The sequence below is a fragment of the Colletotrichum scovillei genome (genome assembly GCF_011075155.1).
Source record: "Colletotrichum scovillei strain TJNH1 chromosome Unknown Contig00009, whole genome shotgun sequence".
Lineage (NCBI taxonomy): Eukaryota > Fungi > Ascomycota > Sordariomycetes > Glomerellales > Glomerellaceae > Colletotrichum > Colletotrichum scovillei.
Genome location: NW_023336267.1, coordinates 3964773 through 3985969, shown reverse-complemented (window position 1 = coordinate 3985969; position 21197 = coordinate 3964773). Strand labels below are relative to the sequence as shown.

The 21197-nt window shown below is 55.2% G+C and overlaps 5 protein-coding genes across 5 annotated transcripts; 3 read left to right on the top strand and 2 right to left on the bottom strand.

Moving 5' to 3' along the window:
• Positions 1-622: 622 nt before the first annotated feature.
• On the top strand, positions 623-2365 carry HER10_EVM0010742 (cytochrome P450; the record flags this gene model as incomplete). Its single annotated transcript, XM_035480193.1, has 4 exons — positions 623-718; positions 772-1285; positions 1372-2137; positions 2203-2365. The coding sequence occupies 4 exons, from the start codon at positions 623-625 to the stop codon at positions 2363-2365; spliced, it is 1539 nt and encodes a 512-aa protein (XP_035330025.1).
• An 801-nt stretch (positions 2366-3166) lies between these two features.
• Positions 3167-4903, top strand: HER10_EVM0004004 (cytochrome P450; the record flags this gene model as incomplete). Its single annotated transcript, XM_035473664.1, has 1 exon — positions 3167-4903. The coding sequence occupies one exon, from the start codon at positions 3167-3169 to the stop codon at positions 4901-4903; it is 1737 nt and encodes a 578-aa protein (XP_035329163.1).
• Positions 4904-5914: 1011 nt separating this feature from the next.
• On the bottom strand, positions 5915-11466 carry HER10_EVM0009279 (threonine synthase; the record flags this gene model as incomplete). Its single annotated transcript, XM_035478770.1, has 5 exons — positions 5915-6892; positions 6961-7166; positions 7277-7649; positions 7790-7890; positions 9639-11466. The coding sequence occupies 5 exons, from the start codon at positions 11464-11466 to the stop codon at positions 5915-5917; spliced, it is 3486 nt and encodes a 1161-aa protein (XP_035329835.1).
• A 385-nt stretch (positions 11467-11851) lies between these two features.
• Positions 11852-14656, bottom strand: HER10_EVM0012127 (uncharacterized protein; the record flags this gene model as incomplete). The annotated part of the gene is made up of 3 exons (XM_035481528.1): positions 11852-13992; positions 14046-14458; positions 14514-14656. 3 exons carry the CDS (start codon positions 14654-14656, stop codon positions 11852-11854), a joined length of 2697 nt encoding a protein of 898 aa, XP_035330178.1.
• Positions 14657-17175: 2519 nt separating this feature from the next.
• Positions 17176-19233, top strand: HER10_EVM0005102 (uncharacterized protein). Its single transcript, XM_035474727.1, has 2 exons — positions 17176-17746; positions 17805-19233. The coding sequence occupies exons 1-2, from the start codon at positions 17442-17444 to the stop codon at positions 19000-19002; spliced, it is 1503 nt and encodes a 500-aa protein (XP_035329299.1). The 5' UTR covers positions 17176-17441; the 3' UTR covers positions 19003-19233.
• The last annotated feature ends 1964 nt before the right edge of the window (positions 19234-21197 follow it).

The window sequence follows — 21197 nt, the reverse complement described above, 5'->3', positions numbered from 1 at the left end:
ACCCCTCGAACTTCGAGGTCCTAGACTCAACGGCCAAGACCGGGGTAACGAGCTTGTTTTCTAAACAAGCATTGACTCGTGCTCTTTCATGGGGCCGGCTCCAGGATGTCTCGGGATATAAGGTTCTCTCCTGCAGCTAGTCCAATACAAGACTTCCGTTCCTGGACGACAGATTCGGCATTCATTGAGCAGCCTGGCCCAACCTACAGGGGGTTAGAGGTGGCAGTCAGGGAGTCCCTAGCATCGCGGCCCGCTCAGCATGAATCGAGCCCTCGGAAACCGCAGCGACCTTCTTATCGCGTTCCTCTACGATGGATCCCACGATGACTCCATGCGGGTCCTTGAGAACGTGCAACAACGTTGTTTTCCTATTGGCAGGCTTGCTTTGACTACTCACTTCATCTCATGAGACCCCTGGACCCGTCACACGCGGAGAGCCTCATCGTGTTCGTGTTGCCGCGGAACGTGCTCCGACCAGCTCTCCACCGTAGCTATGAGTAAAGGAGCCAAGCTCGGTGGTCAGGACTCGAGATGCTTTCTTGATGTTGAAGCGCGATGCAGACAATCTGGCTCAAACAAGTGCTGATACGGTGGTCGAGTTGAGGGATCTTCAATCATCACGATGGTTACGGTCAACTTACCTGAGCAAGTTCAAGCTCACCTGAGCAAGTTACCAGCTTTCTCGCCTTTCAACATTGCTATCACCTCTCTCTGCCTAGTAAGTTCAGTACCCCACAATCCTCTCAGGATTAAAACTCACCGATCCTCCAGATCGTGATATACATCTTCTGCAGAAGCTTCTACTACCTCTCCCTCAGCCCGCTACGCCACTACCCAGGCCCCAAGCTCTGGGCCATCTCTCGCCTGCCATGGAATTACGTTAACATGAAAGGCCGCATCTCCTGGCGCATCCGCGAGCTCCACGACCAATACGGCCCGGTCGTCCGCATCGCGCCCGACGAGCTCTCCTACACGAGCTCCACGGCTTGGAAGAAGATTTACGGACAGCGCGCGCCCAGCGAGTTCCCAAAGGCCCTCGACGGCCGCGGTATCGCGCCGCCGACCATGGGAGGTCGCAAGACGCTGATGACGGAGGATCAGACGGGGCACGCGAAGCTCAGGCGTGCTATTAACCCGGCCTTTTCTGAGCGCGCGTTGCGTGAGCAGGAGTACTACTTTCAGAATTATACGGATACTCTCGTAAGCCAACTCAAGAAAGTTTGCAAAGAGGGCGCCGTGGACATCTCTACCTGGTTTAATCTTCTCGCTTTCGACATTCTCAATGGTACGTTACTGTTGCCTTCACAGCACATTCGAACCCTCGTAAAGATCCATCAGCCCTGTTTCCCATTTAACAAGCTGTCCACGCAGATCTCGCCTTCGGCACTTCTGAAAATTGCCTCAACAACGCCGACCAGCCCTGGCTCCGCCTCATCAACACGCGCGCAAAAGCCTACGTCTGGATCCAGCTAACAGTCCAATACGGCGTCTTCGACCTCCTCACCTGGATCGCGCCGCGCCGCGTGACCGAGTCCCGCCGCAAGCACATCGCTATGACGGAGGCCAAAGTCCGACAGCGCATCGAGGCCAAGAATCCGGGCAAGGACTTCATGTCCTACATCCTCGATAACCCGGAGGAAGATAACAGGCTCACCAACATCGAACTGACGATGCTGGCGGGCACCTTCATTGTCGCCGGTAGCGGCACCACGGCCGGCGGCATGTCTGGCCTCACGTACCTGCTGCTTCACAACCCGGAGAGGCTCGAAAAGGTAAAGGCGGAGATTCGCGGCAAGTTTGGAGCGCAGGAGGAGATCACGATGGTTGCTGCGCAGAATTGTAGGTACCTTCGCGCGTGTATTGATGAGGGCATGCGGTTGTACCCTCCCACGCCCGGCTCCCTGCCCCGGTGGGTTCCGGGGGAGGGCGAGGTGATTGATGGCAGATGGGTTCCTGGCGGCTACGCCGTTGCGGTGAACCAGTTTGCGGCGGGACACTCTGAGCATAACTTCCGCCGGGCTAAAGAGTTCATTCCTGAGAGATGGCTTGAGCTTGGCTCTGATTCTGAGTTCGCAAATGATGACTGGGCGGCAGTCCAGCCGTTCTCCTATGGACAACACATTTGTATTGGAAGAGCGTGAGTCCTCCCAAAATTAGATGCCAAGAGATATTAGACCAGGGTGAATGCTGACAATCTCTCAGGATGGCGTACGCCGAGATGAGCCTGACTATGGCAAAGATGATTTGGAACTTCGACTTTGAACTCGAGAATCCTGCTGAAGATTGGTGGAGTAAGCAAGGAACGTATATCATGTGGGAGAAGACTCCTTTGATGATTAGGTTACGCCCTAGAGTAGTTGTTTGATGGTTTTGAGCATTTGTAAAGCTGCTCGAGATAAGTCTCCCAGACTTATAGAATTCTGAACGGGCTGTTGTATATTGTAGAGTCTGATTATCCAGACATCTTACTCAAGGGTGATTACTTTTCCATCATCAAACAATCATTGATGTGACTCTGTCAACAATCATCTCCATGCACTTCGTTCTGAACCTACTGCAAGAATCTTCACTCCAATGTTAACCAGAGCGCCCATCACGTAACAACAACGACAAAATCCTCTTTCAAACACATCACAAATGATTGGACCAACCCATCTTCGTGAAAGCGAGTCAACGACCCGGTAGTAACGACCCCCAAAACTGTCACTTACCAGCAGAGCGGTCGACGTCCGAGTCAGCGGACCGCATCCAGGGGGTACCCATGTGTCATTCCCCCGTTCATTCTCGTCTGCAAAGTCCCCTGTCCTCGGATCAGGGACGTCTTCCACCTCGCGATGGAGCCTTTGATTAGATTCCCATGTCGTTTCCACCAGCTCAAGCTGTCGGACCAATGCCAAGCACCCTCTAGAGCACGTTGGCTAAAGGGTCGATCGAAATCAGTGACGTTGAGTGATATTGACGGTTTGACCAATAACTGCGCAGACGCTAAACGTGGAGGGGTCTTCTTACACGCTTCTCATCAAGATGGCTAGCAACCATCGTGAAGCTGAAGTCTTGTGATGGTGATGACAATGATAGCATCACAAGTCCTCGTGCCTGTAAGAGACCAATTGTTCGTCTCTCAACTGAAGCATTCAGCATACCCCAGAGAGAAACTTACCGTAACATGGCATCTCAAACGTTCTCCTTCCCAACCATGTCCCGATTCTCAAGTCTCAAACTCCATCATCTTCACAACATCCCGCTCTACATCCTCATCCCCCTCCTCCTGCTCATCGTCCACCTCCTCCTCACCCTCCACCGCAACATCTCCCACACCAGACGCGCCCGCGCCCTCTCCTGCCACCCAGCGCCCCTCGAACCCTCAAAATGGCCCCTCGGACTGGACATCGTCCTCGCCTCCCTCCGCGCCGACCGCGAGCAGCGCACGCCAGACCACGTCGCCGCGCGCTTCGCGGCCCTCCGCCGCAACGGCGACAGCAACAACACCAACACAAAACCCAACACCGACACCAACGGCGGCGTCTACACCTTCCGCATGTCCCTCCTCGGCACGACAAACCTCGTCACAGCCGACCCGCGCAACATCCAAGCCCTCCTCGGAACGCAATTCCACGACTTCGGCATGGGCCTCGCCCGCAGCACGAACCTCAAGACCGTCCTGGGCCGAAGCATCTTCGCGGCCGACGGACCGGCGTGGCGCTCTGCCAGGGAGACGATGAGGCCCCTCTTCAGCCGCGATAACGTCTCCAGGCTGGATCTGCTCGAGGCGCACGTCCAGACGCTGTTCCTCTGCATCGAAAAGGAGTCTACCACAACAACCATCACCAACGTGAACGCCGCAGACGGAACGTGGTCCGCCCCCGTGAGCCTCGCCTCCCTGTTCCCCTTCCTCACCCTCGACTCCGCAACAGAACTCTTCCTAGGCCAAAGCACACGCACCCTCTCCGCCCGCCTGCACAACGACCACGCCCATCCGGGAACGGCCTTCAACCACGCCTTTGAAAGACTCCTCGCCGTCCTCGGCACGCGCATGCGTCTCCGGAGCTTCTACTGGCTCCACGGGAACAACGACCTGCGCTCCTGCGTAGCGACGCTCCACGCCTTCGTCGACGCCGCCATCGCCGCCTCGGATAGCGCAAAAGCACAGGGTTCCTCCCTCGCGCGGTACGATTTCCTAGATGTCCTTCGTGAGCGATGCGCCGGCGGGGGCGGGGACGAGGAAGTCCGCGAGCAGGTGCTGGGGTTGCTTGCTGCGGGACGGGATACCACCGCCTCGCTGATGAGTTGGGTTTGGTACTGCCTCGTTCGCGACCCGCGCGTGTTCACCAAGCTCCGCGCTGAAATCACGTCGACCTTTGGACCCTACTCTTCTTCCACTGATCCTTCCGAGACAATGACCTTCGCGTCCCTGAAGCAGTGCACCTACCTCCAAGCAATCCTCTCCGAGACCCTCCGCCTCCACTCCGTAGTCCCCTTCAACTCCCGCCGCGCCCTCGTCGACACGACCCTCCCCACCGGCGGCGGCCCCCACGGCACCGAGCCGATCTTCGTGCCCGCGGGTACGGAAGTGAATTTCAGCACGCACGTGCTCCACCGGCGCAAAGATCTCTGGGGCGAGGACGCGGATGAGTTTGTACCGGAGAGATGGGAGACCAAGCGAGGTTCCGCGGGCGCGGCGTGGCATTTCGTGCCGTTCAACGGCGGGCCGAGGATTTGTATCGGGCAGCAGCTCGCGCTGACGGAGGCGGGTTACGTGATTGCGAGGATGGCGCAGAGGTATGAGACCGTGGAGGGTTTAGACGTTGACGGGACGAGGGATTGGCATAATTTTACGGTGGTTTGTGGGCCTGGGAGCCCGGTTGATCGGAAACGTGATTGCGAGGATGGCGCAGAGGTATGAGACCGTGGAGGGTTTAGACGTTGACGGGACGAGGGATTGGCATAATTTTACGGTGGTTTGTGGGCCTGGGAGCCCGGTTGATCGGAATGAGGCTGTTTTGTGTCGGTTGAAGGTTGCTGAGACTTATTAAGAGACCCATCTGCATCGTTAGCTGTTCCGAGCGGGTTGGTTGTCTGACCTCGCCGTGGCGTGCCGGTGGAAGAAGAGACTTGTCTCGGATGCCGGGCCTGCGGTGCATCGGAGAAGTGGATCCCAGCGCCGTAATCCGGCCGCTTCGGCCCAGCCGGCCGTCACATTTTAACTGGGCCGGGCCATTCGGCATGTGCCTCTGGGGTTACGGTTTAGATGACAAGTACTTCGGATCATGGTCATCCAAACCTTAGTACCTTAATCTACCTTGCCCCAGCTTCCATCTCATATCCGCAGTACACGATATGTCATCCAGCAAAGAGCATCCATCACAGAACAAGTACAAGTATTGCGTAACTCAAGGGGGCTTCCGCCACTCTACAAAAAGTGGTATAGGAGCATAAGTACTTTGGTTTGCTTTTGTATTTGTTCACAACATTCAGGGGGTGGAATGGCAATGGCTTTCGAGCCAAGACAAACGCCCATGCACTGCCCCTCTCTCTTGCTCTATCTCTCTTCCCTCTCCCGCCCAACCCTTTTGCCATCCGACGACATCATCGCACGCATGCCAGTCCCTTAAGCCTCCTCTTCCTCTATGAGCACGACGAAGGAAACCAAGACACCAATGCCGTACCGAGAGGCCCCCAATCGCAGAACCACAGGTAAACCATTCCGGAAAGAAAAAAAAGCGCCTTCTCTTGTTTGGTGCTCTGGCTTCCCTTCCCAACAGAACCTTTTCATCTCCCTTCCTTGTGGAAAAGAGGGAAAAAAGTCTTGCAGGGAAGCCAGGCCAACAACCTTTTGCATGCTTCTAATGCTGTTTTTTACATGCTCCCACACTCTCATGGTATTCCAAAAACCCCTTTCGCTTCAGCTCCATCTTCAGCTCTCGGCAGCCTTGAGCTCCTCGTCGACCTGCGCCCTGACAACCTCCCGCACCTTTTGCCAATCGTTGACAATCTCCGTCACCCTCTTCTCCTTGTCCTCCAAGCCGACGAATTCTGACGGCAGCACCTTGGCCTTGAAGTCGAAGCCCTCCTCCTCCTTGAGAGCCAGGTCGACGGCGCCGGCAAACTTGGCCGGGTGGGCCGTGGAGAGCGAAATGTGCGGCACCTCTGCGCCCGCGCGGCCGATGGACCGCTCCGAGGCGGACACGCCAATGGCGGAGTGGGGGTCGAGGACGTAGCCAATCTTGTTGTAGTAGCTCTTGATGGTCTCGACGGTCTGGGGGTCGCTGACGCGCTCGCTCTCAAAGTCGCGGCGGGCCGAGTTGAGCACGTCCTGGTAGACGGGGCCGAAGCCACCCTTTGTCTTGAGGTCCTTGAGCCACGAAGAAACCTCCTGGCCGGCCTGCCTCTTGTTCCACTCGTCGTCCATTCCCGCGCTAGAGGCGAACTCGTAGGCCAGGAACCACAGCAGGCGCTCAAAGTTACTTGAGACGAGAATGTCCATGGCGGGGCTGAGCGTCTCCTTGACGCCGTCCTCGTGCGCCTTGACGCCGTCTTGGGCCAGGCCGCCGGCGGCTTCCGCGGGGGGTGCGGGCTGCTTCTCGTACTTGCCGGTCGTCCAAAATCTGTGCAGGATATCGTTCTCGTTGGTCGCAATGACGAGCTTGTCGACGGGCAGACCCATGCGGTAGGCAAAGTAGCCGGCGAGGATGTCGCCAAAGTTGCCCGTGGGCACGACGAAACGGACCTTGTCGCCGAGGTTGAAGGTCTCGGAAGACTTGACGAGGGAGAAGTAGGAGTGGAAGTAGTAGACGATCTGGGCCAGTATACGCGCCCAGTTGATGGAGTTGACGGCACCGAGGTTGTGGGTGGAGTTGATGTCGGGATCGGCGAAGAGAGCCTTGACAATGTCCTAGGTGACTCGAGGTTAGGGAGTGCCGTTCGGCAAGGAGTTGTATAGGCGCGCGAGAAAAGACTTACTTGGCAATCGTCAAATGTACCAGTAACAGCCAGGTTGTGGACGTTCTCGTCCAGGACGGTAGTCATCTGGGCCTCCTGGATGGGGCTCACGCGACCCTTGGGGTGGAGGATGAAGACGGAGACATCCTTCTTGCCTCGCAGACCGTAGATGGCGGCAGAACCGGTGTCACCACTCGTGGCACCGACAACAGTCAGATGATGTCTGTCTGCGCAACGTGTTAGCTAGTCCCCACAAGTGCCAATTGCCATTGCATGGTATCTCTTTGAGGCCGTGACGGCCCGCCAGGTTCCGGAGACGAAGGGGCGCATAGCATACCCTTTCCTGTCTTGCCCTCGTTCTTGCGCACCAAGAAGTACTCAAACAGGTTGCCGAGAAACTGCAGAGCAACGTCCTTGAAGGCAAAGGTGGGGCCGTGGAACAGCTCGAGGAGGTAGAGGTTGTCGTTGAGGTGGCGGAGGGGAGTGGTCTCGGGGGCTCTAAAGGTGGAATAGCTTCGGTCGATGATGCCCTTGAGGTCGGCGGAGGGGATCTCGGAGGGAGAGATGTACAGAGACAGGATCTTGTGGGCGAGGTCGGGGAAGGCCAGGTCCTTCCAGGATTGCCAGTCATCGACCTGGGGGATGTGCTCAGGGATGAACAGGCCGCCGTCGCTGGCGAGGCCCTTGAGGACGACCTCCTCGAAGGAGAACTAGAATTGTATGCGGTCAGCAGCTGCGTGGCCTCGAGCATGATATCCAACGGTGCGCGCGCGCGCCGAGGTGAAGCTGGCTTTTGGGGGAAGGGGAGGTATGCGTAGGCGATGGAGGGGAGAAAGGGGAAATATCATACACCGCTGTCCTCTCCACGGGTGCTGAGATACCGCTGGGAGGTAGTGTGGGTGGTGTTGGCGGCGGTCTCGCCCTTGGTACCGTTGGTGGCCATGGTGATAGCTGCTTCTGCGTGCGCGTCTGCGATGTGCGGTATGCGGTGAAGGAGGGGGAGTTTGAGGTGGAATGGGCAGAATGAAAGATGGGGGGCGGGGGAGAAGCCCAATGGCAGCACAGAAAAGAGGGGGAGAGAGGGAAGAAGACGGCAAGAGAAGCTCGTCTCTTGTCTGCCGAAAAATGCAAGATCTCTTTGGTTTAGAGGAATAGAGAGAAAAGAGGATGGCGTTGAGATCGTGGAAGCATTCGGACGAAAAGGGCAAGAGAAAAAAAAAAAGAGAGAGGGCGAGTCACACACACACACCAGCGGCACTGCGGTAGCAACGACCTGGACGACAAGCGGCCGAAAGTCGGTCTCGACGAGTCGGTCACCCCTCAAAGGTGGCCCGGTGTTGTGGGCGGTCCCGTTCCTCCTCCGAGTTCACTGTGACTGTGTGACAGCGTCAGCCCCTGCCCCTCCTCTCTCTCTCTCTCTCTCTCTCTCAGTGACTGAGTCCAATGTGAAAAATTTGCCCCGCACCAAAAATGAAGAGTGCCAAAGGCGGCGCGGGGTTGCCCATGTCCACCTCACACCTTGGACGGTGTGCTGTACCTAGTAAGGTAGGTACCTAAGGTACATAGAAAACTGACATAATTCAATGATGACGGGACGCCAAGGGGCCGGGATTGGTGGGTTCTGGAATGCTCAAATCGCGCAGTCTCATTGGCCAATGACTGCCCTGCCGTTTCCTTCCAGATGGCGCCTTCATCTTTTCATCGACAGGGGACCGACCGCTGACCGTGCGTGCTCCTGAACATCCAACATCAACTTCAACCCTGGCCGTCACTACTACGTACTGTTCTCTGCGTTTTGCTCATCCTTCAAGCGGAATGGAACCTTCAAAAACCCCCCTCAGAGGTAATTCGTGGGCGCCGCAGAATCCATTCAGTCGTGCCGCAAACCACCTCAGACATGCAACAGTGTATGGCCGCCGACTGTCCAGCAGAATCCCAAGTGACTACCCCTCCATCACCCCTCTTTCCCAATGGGGCTCGTGGCATGTCAAAAGTCGATAGAACCATCGCGCTGCTGCACGGCGGCTGATGGTGCCATTGCTTCCCATTCCTTCAATATGACTCAGCTGGATTCCAAGCCACACGTATTGCCAACTTGAATTTGCGGGAACAAAATTTGGTGAGGCCTTTGGAACCGCCCAAGGGCATTATCATTGTTTCGTAATGTGATACCCCAAGACATCGTGTCTCACTGTTTAGAACTCGACTGCGAATGTGGACTATGGATGCGTGCCGCATCACCCGATAAAATAGCCAATCGGCCTAATTGACCTAGACGAATACCCCCGAAACATGAAGCATAAGGTACTACGTATAATCCAGATACCGCCCGAATATGCCTTATATCGCTTGTCCGCTAACGCCTGTTGCCCATGTCATTGGGTATCTCGTGAGAAAATGAGGTAAAAATGTCACAGACCATGGCGCCGTCCATCGAATTCCCCTGCAGAACTTCGATAACCCGGCACGTCACTTTTTGAGCGACTTGAGCAACGGCGCAATCCTCGACCTCTTGCTCAGTCCCACCCGATAGATGGGCTTCGTCGCCGACGAAGACGCAGGCGTCGACAACCTCTGCTTTCCCTCTGCTCTCCCCGCCGCCCCAGGCTTGTCGCCATCCGCCTGCGCAGGAATCTCTTTCGTCGCCGCTACTTTCCCCTCTGCTGCCGCGCTCTGTTGCGGTCCCAGTCCGTCGGAACCAGACTTGCTGAGCGCCGCATTAGGCGTCACTGGCTGCAGCACCCGATCGCTGCCGCCCTGTTCTCGGGGCCCGCTGCCCGCATCTGCTGTGCAACCTTCCTGCTGCTGCGCATCGACGTGCTCGCCGCGGCCCTTGGAGCGCTTTGCCGCCTTGCCTGATGGGGCGTCACCCGCATGCTCCACTTCAGGTGCATGTGGCTTCTCAGTCGCTTGCTGCACGCTTTCTGATGCGTTGTTGTCTGCCTTCTTTGGCCGCCCGCGCTTCTTCTTGGTGGTGGTCGTCGGTGTGGCTGCCGTCGCGGCCTCTGTTCCTGCGGCAGCATTCTTCACGGTCTCGCTTGTATCGATAATCTGTGGCGTAGTTGCGGTCTCGGCTGGTGCTGGGCTCTCTGATGTAGCCGTATCTGACTTTCTCGGCCGTCCTCTCTTTTTCGGCTTCGTCGTACTCGTTGAAGCGGGCTCTTTTAGGGAAGCGGGCTCCACGAGGGGTAATTGCGCGGCCGGGCCCATATCGGCCACGGGAATCTCAATCTTCCCTGGCATCTCAGCCTCGTCCTGTCGGCTAGCGTCACTACCTCTGCGTCGACTGAGACGAGGCTTGTACGATTCTCGATGAAAACCAATGTCGTCGGAATCCCAGCCTTCGTCTTCCCGGTGAGACTCTGTCGCTTGTGGTGGCTCGTCCCTCACGTTCCTTCTTTTCCGACGGACCGATGCTGCAGATATGATATCCGGGGATGATTGTATCTCTATTGTTGCCTCTGGATCGACTAGTGCCCCGAAACCTTGCTGAGTCTGCTCGTGAACCGTGTCTAGTGTGACATGGCCTTCGGCAGGTGCTGGAGGCAAGCCAATCACTCTCGTCTGGCTCGGCGTGGAGTATGCGATAGTCGTGGCCCCGCTTGACCTGGCCGCAGCTTGCATGGTCAAAAACGGCTGCGTAGGTGTAGGCGCTGGATCCTCCGGAGACGGGCCAACTGAGTGGTATTCATATTCCAACTTTTGGCTTGCGCTCAGTGTTTGAGACTCGATGTACATCGAAACAGGCTTTTGGCCAGAGACGAGATCGCCAAACGACGGTACCGTGGCTGCGTGTGGAACCACCACCATGTCAACGTCGTCTTCCTCGGCCGGTAATGACGAGTCCGGGTTCCGGAGTCTGGCCCTTTTCCCATTCTCCGTCCTCGCGGCGGCCGGGGTTGTGTCGAACGGCTGCGTGGAACCCTGCGAAGGCATATCGATAGCCACCGGAGACGTGAACTCCACGTTGTTCACCCGCTTTCTTTTTGTCCCGCTGGTTGAGGTTCTGCTCTTCGCGAGGCTGGCGAGAGGCGCTCGACCGCTCCCAACGGGGCTGCTGGGAACATCCCACATGTCGTCGGGAGTCGCACGGGCAACAGTCATCTTGGGCGACGCTGTGACTTCCGTAAGGTCCACCGCCTCTGGCTCCCTTTCCTCGGCGCTGTCCAACCCCGCAATAAGATCGCTGGCGGAGGTGAGCGAGGAGGTACCGGTGTCGTTCCTCTCCAATTGCGGCCTGTCCTGTGGTGGCATAGCTGATATAGAGCTGGGCGCTGCACCGTTGGATGCGGAAGATTCGTCTGGTTTTCGCAATGTGTCGCTGGCTACTGGTGCACGTTGTTGTTGCTCGGTATAGATCGCCTGGAAGAACTTGGGGTCGGTAGAGTTGGTCGCGACACTAACGGGGTCGGAGGAGCGGCCTTGACTCGGTATGGCGGAGGTCGTAGTAGGTTTCGAGGGACTATTTGGTGATTCGAAATCGTCGTCGGAATCATCCGAGTCCGCGATGATTCGGGCCGGAGCCATTGTCGCGGTGTGGCGAGAAGATCGCGACGTGGGGAGGGTCGAGGCACGCGCCTAGCTCGGGGGCGAATTATGAAAGGTACTGTTGTGTACATGAACACATTCCCCTCAACATGCTAAAGTGCTATCGTTATGTCGGGATACATCTTTTGGATAACGCGATATCACGTGATGTACATATACGTATCTTATGCTCCTATGAGATCTCTTGAAGTCGGGTGTCCGGTCCTACGAGTCTGGCCGTTCTGCTTAGCCCGGATCGCTTTCTTCGTTGAGCCCTTTAATGAGGTTCTTAGCTAGTTGGAAATAAGACCAGCCAGCAGAATTTCCAGTATCTAATTTCCTTTTGTGCTCAATTAGGAGGCAAGTTACGGGTTCGCTGACTAAACTACTCAATCTCTTCTATCCTAGGACGCTTCGTATTGACAGAAGGGAGTGATCGGTCTTGGTCGATGGTCAAGCCTGCCAGTCTCCCAATGCTTGGTTCTCCCGTGTTGTATCCTGGAGCAACCATGGAAGACAGTTGCCAATTCTCCAAACTCTCAATCACATCTCGGGCGTGCTGCTGGACAAGACCGTCATTGTCCGTCACTGCAACGTACTTCAGAGTCCTCGTAATGTCCTCCCGGCTCTGGTCGGTCAATCCGAAACCGAGCCTCCTACCTGATTCTTTGGCAGCATCAAGGGCCTTGACGAAGCCTAGAACAACCAAGATGGCTGCACGCCGGATGATGCCTTTTTCGATTTCCCGCTCCAGCGCCAGCACATTGATGCAGAGGTCCACTGCGATGGACACGAGGTCAGGCCCAATGCCCGCAATATTGGTTTCGAATCCGACGGAGAAGATCGAAAGAGCAGATGCTCGCATGCGGACGTCTTCGCTGCCTCTCTTGCTCTCCCACCCCTCAACAATCTGGGTCAATATTTCATTCTTGGCCAACTCTTCTTCGGTCAGATCATCACTGAGATCTGGAACATCCCCTCCCCACGCATCTTCCGCCTGTTTCTTCTTCATGTCCTGCAGGCGTTTCTCCCGGGACTGCTTTGCCTCCGTCTTTGGTCGATGACCTCGCCTTCCAGCGATCGACAGCAATGTTTCAGACACACGCCTCGCAACGTCACCGGCAAAAGTCTCGCCGAGGCGCTCAATCACTTGAACCAAGGCCTCTCCGAAGCGTAAGCGGACATCCGTTGACGAGGTTTCCTTCGAGTCCAGGTAATGCTCAAGGATCTCCTGTGTAGTTGCTTTGGGGTGTTTGTTCGCCAGTTGGGTCAGAAGCTTCACAACCCGGAGATTGATAAAGTCTTCGCTGTCTTGAAGTAGAGACGAAAGGAGAACGAGGGTGGCTTGCACGTCCAAGACAGAACTTTCAGAGGCCACTAGGCCCGATATCAAGTTGATTCCCTCGGAACGGATTGGGGGAGGATTATCTGCTTGCGTAATGTACTCCAGCGCAAGCTTGTACGTTCGCCTGTCCTCAATCTGCTTATCGGCAGGCACAAAAGCGCCCTCTTCTGTGGGATCGATAGCCTCACGGTATCTTAGCAACAGCGTGAGGTTTTTCGCCGTAGGAGAAACTTCAGGGCGTCCCGCTGCGCCAAGTTTAGCAAGGGACGTTTCAAGAGCTTGTAGAACTTCAGTCTTCAGGTTTGACTTTTTGAAGCTTGGGGCTGTGATGACTAAGTTGAACAAGCTTAAAGCAACCGCGATGATGTCGTCAGACTGGTCCTGGAGGCCGCTGGGATCCAGAATCTGAGCCACCAGCTCAGTAACTTGCGTCACGCGGCTGATCAGCTTGTCTGGGATTTGTTCTAGCATCTTCTGCAAGATTGTGATCTCGAGAAGTTGCTTGATATCACCCTGAGCCTGGCTGTCTTCCGCTTTGGTGAGAATTTCTGGCTTTTGGGTTGTGACCGTTGATTGAAACCACCGGCCAAGGAGTTCCAGAAAGAAGGTCGATGTTTCTTCGGGTGTGCTACTCGCCGTCAAAAGACGTATGAGAGCCTCGGAGCGTGTCTGGATCTCAGTCCAGTCTAGCTCTGGGGCTTGTGATCCCTGGCCCAGCGGGATGGCACAAATTTGAAGATCACCGTCAGAAGTCGATTGATATCGCCACTGTGGCATTTTGGTATACTCTCCTTGATAAAGCAGGTTTTCGACGACCTCATGTAACTTCGACACCGAAACGCTCAGTTTCAAGAATGTGTGGAGCAATGATCTCGATGGCTTCGAATATCGGTCCTCGGTTCTTTTGTTGCCCTTGCTCTGACACGATATAGCCCATAGCTGTGCGAGAACTGGGTCAAGCATTCTTTTGGTCTGTGCTGGGTACGGTGTGGAGTTTATCATCGACGACATGCGGCGCAATGTGATGAAGAGGTCGTCGGCATTGACCAGGACGGCCTTTTCACTCAAATCAACAATCTCGGTTTCTTCGGTTTTGATGTGCGGCGCAACATTGTTGCTTTTGCGAGATGGATCCAAGTTGCGCAACAGAGGCTCAACAAAGACATTCCAGCCAGGTGTTCCTGAAGCAGCGTCAGCATGGCTTCTAGCCTCTGGATGAAGGCAAGGTTACTACCTGGTGCGCCAAACTGTTTCCTGCCCAGTACCCCAAACATGATAATCTGTGCCGCTGCTACACTAAGTTCTGCGCCTTCATTTCCATCCAGCAGCACGATCAACTGGGGCGCAACATTTGAGAACCAATCTTCAGGCGATACAGTTGCTGGTGGGGAGGTGAGAATACGGGTGACAACGGCCATGGCTTCCTGGGTGATATTGGCGCCTCTTTTCTGAGGAGTGGCTGCCTCGGATGCTTTAAGGGTGCTGCTCGGGTGCACTGAGAAGATGAACTCCATGGTTCCTCTCACGCCGTCAGGTCGGAGAGGAACCAGGGTCAGTATCTTCATCAGCTCTGGTCGTAGCCATTCTGGCGCAATTTTCGGCTTGATCAAGGCGTTCAAGACAGGCAGTAAGTTCCAAGAGCCATTCCTAGTCCCTCGTCAGAAGGTTTCGCCTGACATGGGGCCTCACTGCACCCACGTACCCGTCGATGAGCTTTTGAAATTCTTCTTGGGCGGCTGTTCGAGAAGCAGCGTCGGACGACGGATCAAACGCCCGCTTACCGGTGCTGAGAATTTCGTCGGCTAATTTGGAGCGAGGATCCTTTTCAGGTGTGTTTGGTTCCATCTTTACTGGATGCAGAGTTGAAGATATTGGATTTACACTTGCTTTAGTAATTCAGCTTCGGGAGCCAGCAAGGTGCATACAGTGTGTAGGATATTTGCACTGCCAGTCAATTCCAAGTGTCACGTGTCTGCGCGTGCGCGACTACACCTTACGCGTCGTGTCAGTGCTCCTTCCCCTGCGTCTGGCACCCAGCGTGACCTTGGATTTCACCTCACTTTTGCAGCTTGGTTTCTCCTCAACACCTGCTGAAAAGCCAGCTTGACGCGTCTTCAACAGCAAGAATCACCACCGGATACGCAGCTTCCACCGGAGAATAATTCGAGATACGACCTTGGAAAACAGCTGCGTGCGCCTCGTCGCAGTCGGCGAAAGGAAGTTCTCTCGCCCAACATCCACTGCAACTGGATAAGGGCTCGCCTTCGCACGACACCTCTCCATCAGTTCTCCGACTCTCATTTTCCTCGGAATGTCTATCGTAGACCTCTCAGCCAGGGCTGACACCCCGTGATGCGTCGCATCTCTACCTGAATCAGGAAATTGAGCTTGCCGCGGATGGAATCATCATGGCCTATGGTTGTCTATACCAGACAATTCAGTCCAGCTGAGAGAATGAGCTTCGGAACTTAACCCTAAGTATCCTTTTGGTTCAAGTTTTGCGCCCGCAGTCGTCGAATCTGTCTTTTAAATCCGCCCTGCTCCTCGATGCTACGCCGCTGAAAAGCGGTAACGCACTCGAGGGTCGCGGTGGATGGACTGGCAGGGAACACATTCCAGTCACCGTTTGGTGCGCGAAAGGGGGTTACTATGAGTCGTATGGGTAAGAGCCTCTGGTCTGAGGCCACTCGTCAGGACCTATCCGCTGGAACCAGAACTCTGGCCAAGAATAGGTCGCCCGGAGAAGATGGCAGACTTGGCTTGCAGGGTCGAGCTGGCAACAAGCTGTTGTCTTGGGGTGTTGCTACGGCCAAGCGGAAGGAGCATTGCGTTTGCCACGAACGGTCAACATTGAAGTTTCAACCTACCTACAACCAGCCTTGGACTCCACTCGCCGGTCGTACGAAAGTACTGCGATGTTTCCAGGCCTACGAACAGAAACTTTTCGATCTGACGAATCTCATCGCCACGCTCAGCTCTCGGCACCCACTTGTTCAGTACACCACCCCGGGACTCACTCAGCAGCCAAGAAGTTGCCAGCATCAGACTCAGCAGCCAGTCGGCTTCTCTCCGAGCCACACCCACGGCAATTGCCACGGATGTGACATGTCCGCATGTGATCTGGCCAGGCGCATCAGCCTCCAGTCGTGGGTTCTGTCCCACGGCACCGGAGGACGCCAAGTCCACGTTGATCCCGCCGGGACCCAACACATGCCCGGTAATGTTGCTCTAGCAAGACGCACCGGATGAGAGCGCGGTTTTTCATGGATGTCTTTTGTCCGCGCGGAATGCCCTCCATTGCGTTTCGAGCACGGAGAGGAAACAAAAACTAGTTCAAGGAGGTCGTGCGATTCAAACGGAGAGAGCTTCCGCCGAATGCCTGAGAGTACACAGACTGGGATCCAATTCGCCGAACTCCGGGTGGCTGTGTAAGTGAAGGTTGTGGCTCGTGAGCGGGAGACAACTCGGGCGAACCACGCAAAGGCTCTGGGCGAGAGGGATAGACTGGCTGAACAGGTCTGAAGCGATGCCGGGACCCATCTCGTGTTGGAGTCAAAGTTTTGTGCTTGTCCGGGATCGTGGAAGACCTACATTACTTGCCTATTCCCTGAACCCATGGGCCTCGGCATTCGTTGGATAAAAAAGGGCAGGCCTATGGACGGCAGTCCTGGTTGCCATCTCTCCAGGAATGGCGAGATTGGCAACCCCCTAACGACTGGGGATAAGTCTTACCAAGATCCTCCAAAAGACGATTGATTCGGGTGCTAACATGGCTCAGGGCTGGGGATGGGAAATGAGTGGAGGGGATATCAACTGGGTATACCATGGGTTGGTGCTATGCGCTCCGGGGTTTGATGACTGATCAAAAGAGAAACAGGAGATTGATCTAGACCACGGCGTCCAGACCCGATTTGAGAAATTTTTGAAATATCATAGCAGAGGCTTCACGGACTATCCTTGAAACAGACGCAGTGCACTGAAGAGAAGCATTTTATCTGACCTCAAGACCAAGGGGCATCCCAATTGTTCAGTGCCATTTCGGCTGTGGCTCTGAGCTGCAGTAATCGCAGGTTACGCGAAGCTATTCGCTAGAGCATGTGCTTATAGCCCCACTTAAGAAGCTTGATTCGCTGCCCCATTGTAGATCTGAAACCCACCAATGTGTCAATCCCGGACTATGCTCTTCCCAGCCACTCGACGTCATAATCTGCAAGCTAACCAGAACAGGCTTCATCTCACAGCCAACTCAGGGCAACTGGGAATCTGGGACAAGAGAAACAATGGGCTGCCACCTGCTAACTATGGAGTGCGGTCTATCTTAATTAAGCAGGGGTAAGCACGGTCATCACGCCCAAAGAGTCTAGGTGGGAGACAACGACCGCCGATCTCAACATTCTCCCACCCATTCTTTCTTTCTCTTCTCCGCGCCACAGCCGTTTCTTCCGAACAACCTCAGTACGGAGTAGTCGATTGTGTTGGTTCTGGGCTGGTGCCTCGAGTTATTCTTCTGTGATTATCGTTGCCATTGTTGCATCTCTAGCTGCTGTCACCGCTCGGGACTGACATCATCGTCGCTACCTTACCAAACGCGGTCATCACCACATCGCAAACCACACAATCCAATCCCGCCATGGCCCTGTTTCGTGCAGCTCTGCTGCCTCTGGCGCTCCTCCCAGCCGTTCTGGCTGCACCTGCACCGGTCGATCCCGCCCACCCAATGATCACACCCCCGCCGACGCGCGTGAAAAGAGAGCCTAGCTTGACGGACGACATCGACAGCTATGTCCACAGTATCATCGGTGATGCTTCCTCCTGGGTAGCTTCTGGCATTCCTGCATTCTTCCAGGGCTTCCCAACTGGCACCGCGGTCCTCAGTTCTCTCGGCATCAGCGATGGTGACCTGGATGCAAAGCCTACCCAGATCTTGAATCTGCCGTGAGTACCAACAACTTGTCGCCGTGTTTGTTTTCACAAGCTAATTATGGTTTTGCAGGGCCTACGGAAACTGGACCGACGAAGGATGGAATGTCCGCATTCACGGCAACGTCTTCAAGCAGCCCAATATTAGCCAGTCCAAGGTCGATGACTTGGCCAATGTTTTCCTCATCGATGTCGACATCAAAGACCTGCCTGCCGATCAACAAGCCCAGGCACGCAATGTCACCGAGTCCATTTTCGTCGTCCAGCAAGATGACCAAAACGTTACCATGAACTTCGTTAACGACGTCTCCGTGAGACCTGGTGCCAGCGGAGGAGCCGTCAATGCTCGTGGCGGCGCACAATCGATCAATTTGCCCTACTTGACAACGGCCGAAGGTGACTTTGACGCGTTTGTCAAGTTGCGCAACACCACAGGCTCGACGGGCGGCCATATGTTGCCAGGCAATGCCACATCGTCAATCCAGACTCTCAACATGTACGCCAACGGCACGTTGACGGGCAACGCGACAGCCTACCTCGTCCCTCCCACAGGCTTCACCATCATCTCCGACATTGATGACATTCTCCGCGTCACCAAGATCTACGAGCCCAAAGAGGGCCTGCTCAACTCCTTTGCGCGCCCCTTCACCCAGTGGGAGAACATGCCCCAAATCTACGCCAACTGGTCGGCATCCATCCCCGACTTCCACTTCCACTACTTGACTACGACCCCTGAGCAGGTCACGCGCAACTACATGGAGTTCATCTACAAGACGTATCCCCTGGGCAGCTTCGACACTCGTCCTCTCAACTTCTCTGATGTCTCAGCGACGCTGTCCATCCGAAGATTCCTGCTTGACAAGATCTTCCAGACTTTCCCGCAGCGAAAGTTCGTCCTGGTAGCCGACACGACCAACTCCGATGTCATGAAGGCGTATCCCGCGTTGTACAAGGACTACCCGGGCCAGGTCCAGTGCATCTTCTTGCGAAACACCAGTGCCACCGACTCTGGCAACAAGTTCCCCTACAACACCGAGGGCTTCAAAGATATCCCTCAGAACAACTACATGTTCTTCAGAGTGCCGGATGACTTGACAAACCTGGACATTGTAAATGGGCAGTGTTATAATGCCACCATCCCGCAGAACGTCACTTTCAAGACGCAGGGCCTGCCATTCGGGCTGGGCAACGCAGCAGGTTCTTTGGCGCCACCGAGCACGTGGGCGGTGGTCGTCGTCATGTTTGGTATGAGTTTGGCTGCCTTGTTGTAGCGGTAAGAGGGAGAGGAGCGAAACGAACACACACGAGTAATGTTTTAAAGAGGAAAAAAAATATTTCTGGTTTCACGTCATGTTGCGGTCCAGGCCCTTTCACCGCCTGTGTCTTGTCTTGAAATACAACTTTTTTCTTGCGATATGCACCATCATGACACGAGCGCGGCATTTCGTTCCCACCCCCAAAGTGAAGTTAAGCTAGACGAGTGGCCTATAAACGTTCATCCCACCGCCAATGCCACTCGCCGGGGTTGAAGCCGGGCGATATGAGTGGACGGCTTTGTGTCGCGGCCCGGCTGAGGCTGTGCTGCAGATTTTGGGTTTTCTGGTAGGTAAGGAAGGGGTAGGAAAGGGGAAATTGGTGGCACGTTAGTGGACGGCATTGAAACTCCGTCGGGCTTCTGGCGAGAGGGAGTTCTGACGACTTAGCATCGGGCTATCTGTCACTGCTGGAGAGGGAGGGACCTTCTGCAGGTCAACCAACGCATATGAGGTACATACGTACCTGGTACGCACGTACCGACTCCGTCAACATACATGAGAAGCCAGCTCTGGGATATTGGTTTTCTTTTTGCCTCCCTCCCACGCCTACCTATAGACTTGTACATTGCTTAGATGATGCTCATTCCCTTCCTCCCTCCCTTGACCATACGTTCGTCGTCGCCCCCACCCTCGTTAACAGAACCAATGAAGGCGTATGCGCAACTCTTCCGACCCATGGAAACCTCAACACTACTGCTTACCTACGTGCCAACGAACGCGGGTCTGTTTACTGAACATTGACGAGGCTACATGTAATACGAGCATTCGGGCATATTGGTTCTTTGCCGCCTACCTCAATTTAACCGATATCTTGTATCTAGGCGAGCCCCCATGTGAAAGAGGGGAAACTGGCCCGAAAGGGAGGATGACATGACTTGAGGCGCATCAGTACGAGCACCACCAGTATACAGTAGCCAGCAAGCCCGAATAGGTACAACGAGAACCCCGTAACCGTCGGAAACCGAAGAATGGCCTCTTCCTTTCCGATCGAGGTGCCTCGGGCCATATGCTCCGGGCCGATAAAATCGACCTGTACCTCCGGGGGCGAGAGTCGGGACGGGGAAGGGAGGGGAAAAGACCAATGTGGACGCAGGATAAACGGTCTCGCATATCGCTTGCCTTGTCGCCGCCGCCACCACGTTATACACGCAATGTGAAGAGGTGCTACGCCCAAGCTTCCAATGTCAATGGGGAATCAGATTAGTCAGGTGGGGGGAGAAGAATAAGGAGCGGTCGATCGAAAGAGGCGGACAAGCATCAGCTGGGTAATAAAGTGAAGGTAGGTGTAGACGACGAAAAAGGTGGAGAGCCCTTTTTTTGTCAAAGGTTGGGGCGGGATAGGATGTCATAGGCTGGTGTGGAGGAGGGGATAGTCTGTAGATGTGCGTAGGGTTTGACATCAGATGAGATTGATTGTCAAGGACGATGAATGAGTCGGAGTTCGGACAAGTCCGTGGGGAAAGAGTCATGTCAGTCATCTATGAGACTGTAGACTCTAGACTCTGTAGATGTATGGCGTATTGCATTCATCGCGTACACGTAGACAGCTAGCTACTAGAGGTAGTGACAGCATTGTGAAGGACGCCTCGTATAGAGCCGAAAACGACGTTGCCGTCATCGATAGCGTCAAGTGGCTGCTGGTCGTCGCATCTCACCTCACCTCGCCTCTGCCTCTGCCTCTGCCTCTGCCTTGTGCCGCATAATAGCTGTAGTAGTCGTCGCGTGCGCCCGCCCCCCCCTTCTTTCCCCTTATGATCTATCACAGCCACGATGCGTGCTGACATGGCTGTCTGTCTGCCTGTACTGGAGAGAGTTCACCGCATCTTGGCAGCCCACCTGACCTTATCGCGATTCAAGTGTGTGTTTGGATGCTTGGCCGCCACCCAGGGTCCTGGTTTTGCTGTTGTGTACCAGATATTATCCCAAACATTCGACGATGTCTGGGTTCGGTACCTTTGATGTGAAGGTACTTACGGAAAGGCGGATACCTGGTGTGGGACCATTTTCTAACGGTCGCGCCCAGATCAGACGGGATGCGCGCAGGGGTGAGAAGATGGTACGGGAGGGGGTACGTATTTGACGGAAAAGGGATATCAAGTCGCAACCGAAAGGGCGGGTTTCGGGGGTCTAGGGATGGTTGCGTTTGCCGT

Bases quoted from the DNA above. Each gene is read 5' to 3' on its own strand.
- HER10_EVM0005102 (XM_035474727.1), top strand. From the start codon at position 17,442: ATGGCCCTGTTTCGTGCAGCTCTGCTGCCTCTGGCGCTCCTCCCAGCC. The intron at 17,747-17,804 runs GTGAGTACCAAC...ATGGTTTTGCAG, and splicing joins ACCCAGATCTTGAATCTGCC to GGCCTACGGAAACTGGACCG.